General features: G+C 41.5%; 1 protein-coding gene across 5 annotated transcripts in view; it reads right to left on the bottom strand.

Moving 5' to 3' along the window:
* Positions 1-13154, bottom strand: part of CCDC171 (coiled-coil domain containing 171) — a 226184-nt gene that overhangs the window by 148793 nt on the left and 64237 nt on the right. For all 5 annotated transcript variants that reach the window (XM_084628107.1, XM_084628108.1, XM_084628104.1 and 2 more), the window contains exon 11: positions 5883-5985. In XM_084628107.1, the coding sequence (XP_084484233.1) occupies positions 5883-5985 (103 nt within the window). The remainder of the gene's footprint in view (positions 1-5882; positions 5986-13154) is intronic.

Raw genomic sequence — 13154 nt, 5'->3', positions numbered from 1 at the left:
TAATCTCTGCCCCACAGCATTTATAAATTAAATAGTTAAGACAGACAGAGGGTGATGGTGAAGCAGAGGGACAGAGAGGAGAAGTGACTGCTCAGAGTCACATAGCAGGTCAATAGCAGAAGTGGGAACAGAAATCAAATCTCCTGAGTCCCAGCCCAGTGCCCTAGCCCTGGACTAAACTGTGTCTTCTGGAGTACACAAATACTGCACAAGCTGGCCCACTGAGTTCTTGTGACAAAGGGTATTAATCAACATAAGTAAGGGTAGAAGAATCTGACTATACATGATAAGGTTAGATTTTATTTAGATTTAAGAAAGACGTCCCATCCTTAAATTTTCCAACCGTGCTTAAGTAATGTAAAATCCCAGTATTGGAGAAAATTACAGAGTATTCAAGTCCCTTTGTATTGCACAGCCCGGATCACTTGGCAAGCACTCCTAAATTCCACAATATCACTACATTCTACAGCAACATTAATACTTGCATAGCCATTAAATATTGTTCATGCTCATCCCTCCCACCACTACAAGAACTCATAAAAAACTATGGCTCACAATATTTTCATCTGTTAATTATTTTGGGTGATGGGTTTTTTGCTGAGTTTTCCAGGTGATCCAACTCCACTCTCCAAGCTTCAGACCCTGCAGTACTGTTTAAGAGGCCAGTCTCTCAGAACTGCCTTCTCTACCACATAAGCCTTGGAAACAGCAGTTTGTAGCCAGCTTCAGAAACTCATCACCCTGGCTTCTGCAGCCTTGGCTGCTGCACTCTTCTCCAGGCAGCCCAGCCTATCAGCCTACAAACCCGATTCCCTCTAACTACAAGCTGAACCAGGGATTGGCAACCTTTGGCATGCGGCCCATAGGGGAAATCTGCTGGCAGGCAGGGACGGTTTGTTTACCTGCAGCATCCGCAGGTTCGGCCGTTCACCGTTTCAGGCCAATGGGGGCTGTGGGAACAGTGCAGGGAGCACGCAACATAAACCAATAATCACCTCTTTGTGGGGAAAGCTGCAGGCAGGTCCCAGTTGGGCCATGAGACAGAAAATAAAATCAGGGGCCTGACTGCTGCAAAATGTGGAATACTATGACATCTTAGAAAAATGCCAAATTCCACAGCGCTCTTATTGAGATGAATGGGTCAGTTCACCCCATGTAAATCTATCGTTTCAGGCTCTCTGCTGACTCAGGTGGGCAATACTCCATGAGTTTACACTTGGTTCATGCCAACCCTCGAAGTGATAACTGGGAATTTTTAATTAATCAATATAATTAATACATAATCTATAGATCAGGCTACACAAGTTCATCTCCAAAACCTTATGGGCTAGAAATTATTTTTAAACGAAAGCTGATATTCTGGAGTACAATTCTGTGACTGAAATCACAGAATCTCTCTAAGTATCCCACACATGGTACAAGTATAACAAGATGAATTGATGAAAAGGTATCAGCTAAATTTCCTGGCTTTAAAAATGATCTAAGGGGGGAAGGGGAATTGGGTTTGTGACTTTTTTTGCTTTATAAAAAATTGTTTACATTTTTCCTGCTTGTTTTTATTTTAGGGCTTGGCTACACTTACCTTTTATAACGCTCCAACTTGCTGGCTCAGGGTGTGAAAAATCACCCCCCGAGCGCAGCAAGTCAGAGTGCTTTAAAGTGCTAGTGTAAACAGGCTCCAAGCGCTCAGAGCTAATCCCCTCCTGGAGGTGGACTACCAGGAATGCTCGGAGACCTCTCTCCCAGCGCTCACGCACGACCACACTCGCACTTCAAAGCGCTGCCATGGGAGCACTCCCGCGACAGCGCTTTGAAGTTTCCAGTGTAGCCATGCCCTTAGAAATATCAGGAGTGTCAAATTGCCTCGTTTTGCTAGAGAAGTCCCCTGAAGAACCCAAAGAGACTGAAAGATCTCTCGTCTCAGCCCTTAAGTGAAAGGACAGGACTGTTGAACCTTTAACAAAACAGCACTTCTTTCAACTATTTGACAGATGTTTGAATTAAACAGATGTTTAAAAACAAAACAAAAAAGACATTTTAAAACAGTTTGTCTTCACAGGTAAGTTATATTAGTATAAGATAAGGTCTGAATTTAAACTGATTATTATTATTATTTATATTACAGTTATGTCGCTTGGAAGGGGGGTAAGTTAAACAAAAAAATTACTCTTATAGTGGAGTAAGTGTCCACATGGGTGGTTATGCTGGGATAACTATACCTGTAGAATTGGTAAAACTTTGCCAGGCAGACAAAGCTTAAGACTCTCTTCCCTTCTGTTCAGGCTTCAATAGGTCAGAACCCCACTGCTTCTTAAGTTCTCCAATACAAAGAGAGAACTCAGTGTTTGACATTTTTATATTGTTAAAAAGTGGTCTTCAAAATACCCTTTAAAAACCAAAATTCCTTGAGGCCTTTCTTTTTATATCATAAAGAAAGTACACATTCTTTTCCCCTTCACAGGTCATCTTTAAAAGAGCAAGCATCCATTCCAGCAACAGTTTTTTCTCATCTTCTCACACAGAGCAGCAATAGCTGGTGCTGAAATGTGATAGATCAGTCTCTCTCAGGTATGGCCCATGTGAGAAAGTTCTGATGCACCACTTCCAGGAGTCAACCATTGGGAGTTTATCATCAGCTGAGTGGGTCTGCAGTTAATTCTCCTTCCCTGCTATGTAACTGGCCACTAGGAACATCTAATAGGACTATGCCAACTCTCAATCCTTGAGCAGAGGTGCTGGAACAATTTTTATAGTGGTGATGCTGAGGGCCTTGAACCAAACTGTAAGCCCTGTATATAATGGAAACCACTTCAAGCCAGGGGGTGTGACAGACCCGGAGCACCCCTAGTTCCAGCACCTACGGCCTTGAGGACTTTGTTCTTCAATACTTGTTGATGTTATGCTGCAGTTCCCAAAATGTGATCCATGGATCACTGGTGGCCCATGCAGCACTTGCTGTGGATTTGTGCAGAGTAGGCAGATAACATGGTGCTAGTTCTCCTAATTTCCAGTTTGTTTCTAAGTTAGATCATAAGGAAGTATTAAAAGCTCCAACTTTTTTATTTGTATTGGTCCTAGATTTTCTGCAAGTCCAATTCACAGAGCAATAGTCTCTCTTTGTGGGCATGAAAGAACTAATAGAAACAGCAATATTAGACAAAAACAAATACAAGAAGAAAAAGCAGGTAGGAAGAAAGCAAAATATCTTTGAAAATACTACAATATGCTCAACTGAAAAGTGCGGCGAACCTGCAAGACAAACTGTAGAATTTTACTGTTTGTCTCCCCTCAAACTAGAACAACGCTTCTGAGGTTTCAGTGTTTCCTATGAGGACCCACTTGCAGCAGCAAATCAGACTTATTCTGCAGAGGAGCAACTCTCTACAGCTGCTTTTGAAGCTTTAAAGAATTTTATTTTTAGATGTCTTATTTTTAAAGGTGGGAGTAAATAAAGCGCATTAAAAACAAACTACTGAATTCCCACTAAGAGGGAAACATGGGATCAGTTCACTCCTTGTGATACTTACCATCAAGGGCATGAGAAGAATGGAAAACCTGTTCAAAGTACTATAAATTGCTTAGGAACTGTCCCTTCGCAGCAGCAGCAGCAGACCCCCTCCCTTTAACCCTGCAAAAGCTCCTTTGTGCAAGAGAGGCACCATAGGCTTGAAAGGAGACTGGGAAAGGCTGCTCTAAATGGCACAAAATCCCAGTGAATCTCTGGGGAAATACCCATTAATGTTGACGCTTTCAGCATTAATTCTTACCAGTTCCCACTATGCACCTGAAAACTGACTGTGAGGATTTATTTGGCCCAAGTGCAGGTGAGGAGGTCATAGCATCAGAGTTCCAGATGAAGCCATGCTTTTATGGGAAAACTGGGGAATACCCAGAAATATCAGAGAGGGGTCTAGTGCTCTTCCACTCAACTTTGCCTGTCCAAAGCTTTTTATCTGGAATGACGTTTGGCACAGTTCAGGACAACTGCACCTGTATTTCCCCATAGTGGTTCAGCAAGGGCACTCACTCTCAGGGATTCCAGATCCCCAGCCATTGCCCTTCTCGGTGGAAATACATGTTTCTCTCCTTTCTGACTGGCGTATTTCTAGGCTGCACAGTTCCCTGCCTTCACTGTGCATTTCGCAGCACAGACAGGTTGCCCAAGGACACCTGCTTGCTTTCTCTTTAGACATGGATACAAGTGTAACTACTACAGATATAAATTACCATACAGATTTCTATGCAAGCCTACTTCATTCTTAAGGTAAAAAGCATTACAGAGAAAACACTAAAAACAATAAAAGAACCTACACACATGCTAATAAGATTACTAGAATTAATCATAACCAAAACATGGATTCTGTCTGGCCCAGTCCTTTCAGCCTTACCCTATGGATTGGGGCCCTCTGTGGACCAGGGATTTGCTGGATCAGGAAGAAGGCCATATGCTAGTTTAAAGCCAGGCTATTTATCTAAAAATCCCTTTCTTAATCGGTGGTTCCTGGAGAATCCACTTCGAAATAGTATATGCACACCTTTCTATGGGGGTGGCTCTTTGAAGATGTTACAACTTGAGTCAATTTGCCTCATCACCCTGTTGTTCTCACATTTACCCTTCACGTGGAAATACATACAGTTAATTCATTCCACAATAATGTATGCACAATTGCATTTTTAATAGAGTGAACTCCGAAGATGTTAAAACGAATTCATTAAGGTTTAAGTTAATTCAGTAAAGTTTATTCAGGATATTATCAGCCTGTCACAATGTTATTTGGCCAAAAATGCAGAGAAAGTAAAGAAAAAAATAATCGATGAAAGGCTGCCACATCATCCCTCAATGTATCTTGTTGCTTGATATTGCAGAAATGCGGATATAATTAATATAGCACCACATAACACATTAGGTTTAACATGAACTCAAAAACAAACCAACCCCTTTTCTGAACATGTTTTACCTACTTTTGTAAAAAGTAATTCCTAAGATTATTATAACAAAGATTAGAGTAAAATATTTCTTTATTTATTCAGTTCATTTACTGTGTGTGTTTGTCAGCACTTTATGAATATTTTGTTTGACTGGTTCCCTTGTACAGGTATGTGCATGTTCCATGCACCAACCAGAAAGAAGAACATTTTTTTAAAAATAAGAACATTCCCTGGCAGGGGAAATAACGGTCTGCTGTAGTACCTAAAACTACTTTTACCCCCTTTTTAAAAATAAATTTACTAGATTTCAAATTAATGGTGTCTCTCAATAATTCCTGTTTATCTCAATCCCCATCTCAGTTGTAGAGTAGTATGTTCCATTTGATACAACACTTACAGATAATACCATATAATGTATATGGTAGAGTGACACTAAATCTTCAATTTCATATTTGTATACTAATCAGAAAAATATGTATGTTGTTTGAAATTAAATGAATGTAACATAGTTAGAGCACAAAGTAATGCTATAAAGAGAACTGTGTTACATCCTGCGTCCTACATAACCTTTTTGAATATGTGACCTTTAAGTTGCTGAAGGTTGCCTCAGAATTTGGCTCAGTTCAGTCAAAACATCTGTTCCCCTTGCAGGTAGACTGTAAGGACTTTTTTCTCAGTTGGATTTAGAGCACAGCAAGTGAGCCCTTTTCTGACCGATCAGATAGATCCCAGCACTTGTAAATCAAGTTCTGGGCTGACAACAGCAGGTCCACATTCCGTCACCCTTTCTCAGCTAGCGAGGCCACTTGACTGCTGTGAGAGCTGCTCTTATCATGTCATCAAATCAAAGCATGTTGAGAAGAGGGAATGCAAGAGGCATCTGCAGAATTCCCACAATGTAGTAACTTTGGAACATTGACAGATGCATCTGTCATTTTATACCTTCAACTAACCTGCTGTCCACTGGCTTGACATAGTAAAGCTGTCCAAGAGTAACTCCAGTTCTCTCACGTTGTTTTCACACGTCTCTGTTAGGAAGGCCTGGCGTTTCTTGGCCTTTATTTCACAGAGGGGATGGGTGAAAGGAAAAAAAATATTAAAGTGGTAAACAAAAAAAGACTCATGTTACAATTAACATTTTTACTGTAGAACAAATTATGTAAAAAGGCACATTGCACATCATCACTTTTCCCTGAAACCAAGCGGGTCCAATGTGACAGTACAAAGAGCTAAAACAGTGTTTCATTGTGGACTTAACATGCATTTGGGATAAAAACCGGAGGGGGCGGGGGGAGCAGCACATGGGCCCTTCAAGCAGTCCGAATTAGTAAAGTTTCCAAGAGTATAGTAATTTTCTCTTCCGCCATAAAAATAGTCATCTGCGCGTATGTACACAAACAACAACGTTAATTTTTGCACCCTGCAAGGACATCTGGAAAGGCACAATGCTTCTGACCAGATGGGATGGAAATCAAGGATATGCTGCTCTGGAAAAGCCCATTCCTACTGTAGTTGCAACCTGCCAAGTGCAATTGTTAGCTATATTTTCCATACTAGATAGTGGTTTCCTCAATCTCAGAAACTCTGCTTTCTAGTTAATGTCCCAGAAGCAACGGAATAATGGAGAACACATCAACTCCCAGCACTGGATTTTCTTTCAATAAGCTTTTCACTGGGGGACCTTGTAGGTAGGCAGTTGTTCAAACTATGGGGCTGGTCTTATTTCGAGGGCCAGTTTAATATTAAAGTATCTGAAAAGATTTAGAATGAAATAAAATTTTAAATAATAGTTATGTTACATCAATTATTGTTTCTTCTTCAAAGGCCAGCCCAACAACCAACTTGAGTAGACGGGCTGAGCAGTGGTCAGATCAAGGGGAGAGACACCCTTCCCACAAGCCAGTCTAATAGTTGCACAGACAATCCACAAAGGCTGCTTCCGCCGATCAGCTGATTAGCTCCATACTCCACTATCACAGGGGTAGAGTGGGAGGATCAGCATAGCAGTAGGTTCTGTGGCCACACACTCCATCCACACCTCACATCACACTTTTCCCTCCTCTGTGCAGCAGACCCTGCAGTCATGAAGGAGGGGCTAGATTTGTAATTGCAAGAGTTTTAGATAAGTAAGCTTAGTATGTAGTTACGAAAATTGAGGTAGCATATGACATGTTTTCTTTTCATATGAAAAATATTTTAAAGGCTATTAACAAAACATGAGCTTAATATTTCACACTTAGTTCAGGAGCATATTAAGCACTTGACACTGGCCAAATATGCACTCATTAATGTCAGGAATGATTCAGAGCCTGCAGCACAGCAAGTCTCTGGGCAGCTTAACAAGTGTAGCTGCCCTGTCATAGGCTGCTTGCTTGGCTGCACCACCTCACTGGTGGGAAGAGTCCACCTCTTAAGCCAGACCAGCTCTTAAGCCCAGCAACAACAGTTCAGCAGCTGCGCAAAGCATTTGCACATGGCTGTGATAGCTCCTGCTTGTCCCAGCCTTGCTCCCATCTTGTTCCAGTCCCACTGCTCTCCTACTTCTAATTCTGAGCTAGACCTATCCTTGCCTCAGACCTTATCTTGAGGTCTACCCCTGCTTTGTCTCACTCAAGGTAACCCAGCCCTAACCCTCAACTCAAATTCCGGAATTCTGATTTTGGCTCTGACCCTCGGCTCTGGCATTTGGACTCTGACTCTGGCTCTGACCCTGGACTCCTATTCCTGGCTACTGACTCCTGCTCCAACCACTAGGCATGACTGCCCACATCCTGATCTCTAACAATTAAGCTTAATTTCGTTAAAACAAGTTAAGCAACAGCCATTGCCATTCATTGTCATTAGGCTATATTGGGATATTCACCAGAATACTAAGGCCTCAATCCAGCAAAGCATTTGAGGATGCACTTAACTTTAAGCACATCTCACTTACTTTGCTCTGGTACATCCAGATTCAATAGAATAGAAGGCTGGCATAGCTTTGCTGGCATAGCTATGTAAGCGAGGAGTGCTGAGGGGGAAGGGGGAAAATCACACCGCTAGCTGACACAGCTATGCTGACAAACCCCCCGATTTCATAGATGCAACTATGCCAACGTAAGAGTGCTTCTGTTGACATAGCTAGTGTTCTTTGGAGAAGTGGTTTAGCTTTGCGGGCAGAAGAACTCCTGTTGGCTCAAGCTGTTTTCCACACTAGGGGGCTCTCTCAGCATTGTTATACCAGTCAAGTCTCTGTAATGTAGACATTCCCTGAGTATATTATATTAGTATTCTGTTTAATATTAATCTGCCAAAGGAACCCTCTAACTTTAGTTATTTAATTTTTAAAACATATGCTACATATGCATATAGTAGCATTTAAGAGCTCAGTCCTATGTGAGAAACAATGGATATATCTACAGTGTGATAAAAATAACCTGTGGCACCAAGTCTCAGAGCCTGAGTCAGCTGACACAGGTGCTGGGTCAGCACCTGGACTTCAGCCCAAGCCCAGGCTCTGAGACTCCACAAGGGAGGAGGGTCTCAGACCTCAGGCTCCAGCCCGAGCCTCTACATTGCAATTTTATAGCCTCAGCACCCAAGCCGCAGGCAATTGACCCAGGCTAGCTGTGGCTATGCTGCGGGTCTTTTATTGCAGTGTAGATGTATCCAATGGGAGTATCAGGTGCACAAGAATACTACTGAAAGGAAGCTACTGAAGCTTCCAGATTACTATAATCAAATATTTATATTATGGTAGCACCCAGAGTCCCCAGCAGGAGTGGGGCCATTGTGCTAGTCCCTGTCCAAATGAATATATAGACATGGTCTCTGCCAAAGAGTTTACAATTAAAGAAGTCCATAGTCAAAAAATGACATCTGTCTGGACAACAAGTGGGAAAGGATTAAGTAAGAAGTAAGCAATAATTAAAAGTACACTTTTCACAACATCCTTGTAATGGAGGCGTGGTGGAGAAAGAAGGTCCATATCTCCTATTTCTGATCCTGACCAGTTACTCATTATTTATCTTCTGTTCTAAAATTATGATTCACTATTTGAATAAATTTTTCTTCCTATTTGATCATAGCACAGGAAGTTTACTCTCCATAGCCCCAAGAAAATTCTACTATATTGTCTATTACATACAGACCAACATACCACTGCTTATCCAAGGATCCAACCAGTTTTTCCAATGTGGGAAACGCTATCTCCCCAAAAGCTCTTATGAGCTGATAGCATATCATTGGCAAACAAGGACAAATATATGCAATTTTCTGCTGTGTTCTCCGCTATTCAGTTTAAATATTTTATAAAATGTGTTTTACTGCTGCAATTTTAATTATATGTGCTGTATATCTACTAATATATTATTCATGTATTTCAGTGTTAGATCCCTTGTAGCATTTACATGGGTTTCCCTATGTGATAGTTTGTACTATACTTCACAAAGAATTTCCAACACTGCTGAAATCCATATATACACAATTGCTTGTATTTGCAGAGCACCAGTACAAATATATTTTAAAGTATTATCTTTTCCATAGGATGAAAATACATTAGAAGGGTTGACCTTTCAGTGCATACTATCAAATAGGAAAATATAACAGTATGGTCAATATCACAGTAAAAGAAAGGCTTTCTTTTTAATGTAAGCCACACTAGTACAGACACGGTCATACTGAATCTATCCCACAGAAACGTCTTATATAAGCACGCCTAAGCAAATGTACTTTTTTTCCCCCTCAGCCTTCCTTCTTTTTTTTTTTTTTTAAATTCACCACATTTTAGTCAGTACATTCTAGTTTATTTGGCCTTCATCGTTTCTCTGTACTCACATTTGCTGACTATGTCCATAAGTCTCCATACCAATTTCAGTATCTATTTTTCAATTGCAGTAAAGATCAGAAGGAAATTCCTTAAAGCTGGCCAGATCTTCTATATTTTACCCACAAACAATTTAGTTTCCTTCCTTTCTAACTCCTGTTCCAGTTCCCTCTCCCCCATTATTGCAGCGTATGATTTTTTTCCTTAAATTTGCAAAGTGGAAAACCTAAGCATAGGTGTGAATGTGCACTGCAGAGAATATACCAAAAGGTTTCTCAGTTTCCTAATGCATGTACTTAATAAGAATGAGTAAGGTTCTATAGTAGAGGTCAGGCCCGGTGTGTTCCTGGTGCCCCCACCAATTTTTGCAGGATCTAAGCCTTCATTTATATTTTTAAAAATGTTTCTGGTCCTTATGCTTGTAAAGATATTTTTCTGAGTGCTGAGTCTGCAAGTAGGGTTGCCAGGCATCCAGTTTACGACCAGAATGCCCGGTCAAAAAGAATGCCACTGTGGCTCCAGTTGGCACCACCGACCGGACCATTAAAAGTCCAGGCGGTGGTGTAGCGGGAGCCCAGGGCTAAGGCAAGCTCCCGACCTGCCCTGGTTCCGTGTGGGTCCCGGAAGGAGCCACTGGTCTCCCTGGCCCCTAGGCACATGAGTGGCCAGGGAGGCTCTGCCCGCTGCCCCTGCCCCCAGAGCTGGCTCCGAAGCTCCCATTGGCCGGAATCCGCAATATTTTATTACCTGCGGGCATGAAGGTTTTGAGGGCTCCATTCTGCTTTACCATAAACTATATTCAGGATTTTCTTCCTAAGTCTTAACCTCTCAAGTGGCAAAAAGCACATATGTGTAATTTAACCCTCCTAAGCAAAGCAAAAAAAAAAAGGGAGATAGGAGGAGGAAAAAAGAGCAAGAGAGAGATATGACATGGCGAGTGTATGTACTCATCCAGGTTCCAGAGAGAATCATCACAGCCGGCAGCTTACCGCCTCTAATTTTACACTGATAAACATCAGCCAGCTATTGGCAATGGTCAAGGAGGCACTGTCGTATTCCTGTCTTACTGGTTCTGTGGGGTTTAGAGAGGATGGCTTAATTTAGAGCAAGTGTCCCTTAGTATCAGTGGTTTGAGCATTGGCCTGCTAAACCCAGGGTTGTGAGTTCAATCCTTGAAGGGGCCATTTAGGGATCAGGGGCAATAATTGGGGATTGGTCCTGCTTTGAGCAGGGGGTTGGACTAGATGACCTCCTGAGGTCCCTTCCAACCCTGAGATTCTATGGAAGAAGTTGGTCTCTTCTCAGAAAAGAGAGGAGCTGGGAAGAAACACTCCACTGGAAACAGCCAGTCCAAGAGGGTACAGGCTAAAGTTTTTGCTGAAACAGGTTTATTAGCTTACCAGCTTTTGAAGGGGAATTGTTAGAAGTCTGAATAAGAAATATGACTCAGCAGTACTATGTTTTATTTGAGTCATTAAAAAGTCTAAATAAATACAAACCCAGGGATCATCAACCATTTGGTTTATTTAAAAAACAAACAAACAAACAAAAAACACTTGTGACCAGTTTGTTTGCTGGGGTTTGATAACAGTGAAATGATGAGCTCCTGTCCCCTTATGAGCTCTTGCAGTTGTACCTGCAGTGGCTAACAAATACAGTTTTGAGACAAGTGGGAGAAAGACAAAGGAGAAGTAACAACAGAAGTAAAGTATTAAAAATTGGAATGAGCAGCCAAGAGAGCAATGCAAGAAATCCAAAGATTTGCATGAGTGGTGGAAGTCCTGTTCTATGACTTTATGCTCGAAAAGACATGAGCATAAAAGCTGGGGTGAGGAAAGTAATTAAAGTTTCTTTTCTTGACTGCAACAGGCGTGCTGATCCTTCTGATGCAGATACTTACTGTAGCTCACTGACTAGTGTGCCGCATTCCCACTCCTCCCCAGTTCCTCCCAGCACTTGCTGCCGCGAAACAACTGTTTTGTGGAGGCAAGTGCTGGGAGCTAGGAGGAGAAGCGGGGATGCAGCACGCTCAGGGAAGGAGGTGGAGCAGAGGTGGGGAGCTCGGCTGCCGGTGGGTGCAGAGCACCCACCGATTTTTCGCCATGGGTGCTCCAGCCCCGGGAGCACCCACCAAGTCGGCGCCTATGAGTGAGGTAATTGAATTGGACACTGAAAATACATCGTAAGCAGAATTCTTAACAGCATACAAATTCTCCTCCTTTCTCCCTACAATCTTTATGACATGCCACTTACAACTCATAACTAACAAGATCTGTTTAAAAAAAGAAGGGGAGGAGGAAGGGGAGGTTATTGTAACAGCTAACACTTACTAACAAAAGAATTATTTAAAAACTGAACATTTATAATGAAACTAAGATACATTTTCAAAATGGATTTCTCTATCACACCCTGTGAGTTAGAGCTGTTTATCCCCATTTACAGAGGAGAGAACTACGGTCTGGTCTACACTTAAAATGTATACCAGCATAGCTAAAAAACCATACCCCTGAGAACACAGCTATGCTCACAAAACCCTCAGTGTAGAGACAACCATACTGACTGAACAGTTACTCCTGGGGGAATTCCATGCCCCAAAATCCAAAATTCTGCATATTTTATTTGTCAATATAATGCAATATAATCATATCACTTTCACTTATTTTGGTAATATATTTAAACTACCATACAGGAAAAAATAAATCACAATAACTGTTCAGCATTTCCTAAACACATGAAAGTTAAGTTACAAATACTTGGTAATCAAGGCCCTGCATTCCAGTTATAATCCTGGATTTTCATTTAAATTACATTACTTTTATTTTGGTGTTTGGTGTTCTGTAAAGTAGACTGGTTTCAGAGTAGCAGCCGTGTTAGTCTGTATCCGCAAAAAGAAAAGGAGTACTTGTGGCACCTTAGAGACTAACAAATTTATCTGAGCATAAGCTTTCGTGAGCTACAGCTCACTTCAGCGGATGCATGTAGTGGAAAATACAGTGAGGAGATTTTATATACACAGAGAACATGAAACAATGGGTGTTACCATACACACTGTAACAAGAGTGATCAGGTGAGGTGAGCTATTACCAGGAGGAGAGTGGTGGGGGGCGGGACCTTTTATAGTGATAATCAAGGTGGGTCATTTCCAGCAGCTGACAAGAACGTCTGAGGAACAGTAGGGTGGGGGGGATAAACATGAGGATATAGTTTTACTGTGTGTAATGACACATCCACTCCCAGTTTTTATTCAAGCCTAAGTTAATTATATCCAGTTTGCAAATTAATTCCAATTCAGCAGTCTCTCGTTGGAAGTTTTTTTGTTGAAGAATTGCCACTTTTAGGTCTGTAATCGAATGACCAAAGAGACTGAAGTGTTCTCCGACTGGTTTTTGAATGTTATAATTCTAGACTTCTGATTTGTGTC

This window comes from Lepidochelys olivacea (assembly GCF_965140295.1).
Source record: "Lepidochelys olivacea isolate rLepOli2 genome assembly, chromosome: 5".
Lineage (NCBI taxonomy): Eukaryota > Metazoa > Chordata > Testudines > Cheloniidae > Lepidochelys > Lepidochelys olivacea.
Note: the sequence above shows the minus strand (reverse complement) of the source record. Positions and strands in the feature narration are given on the sequence as shown.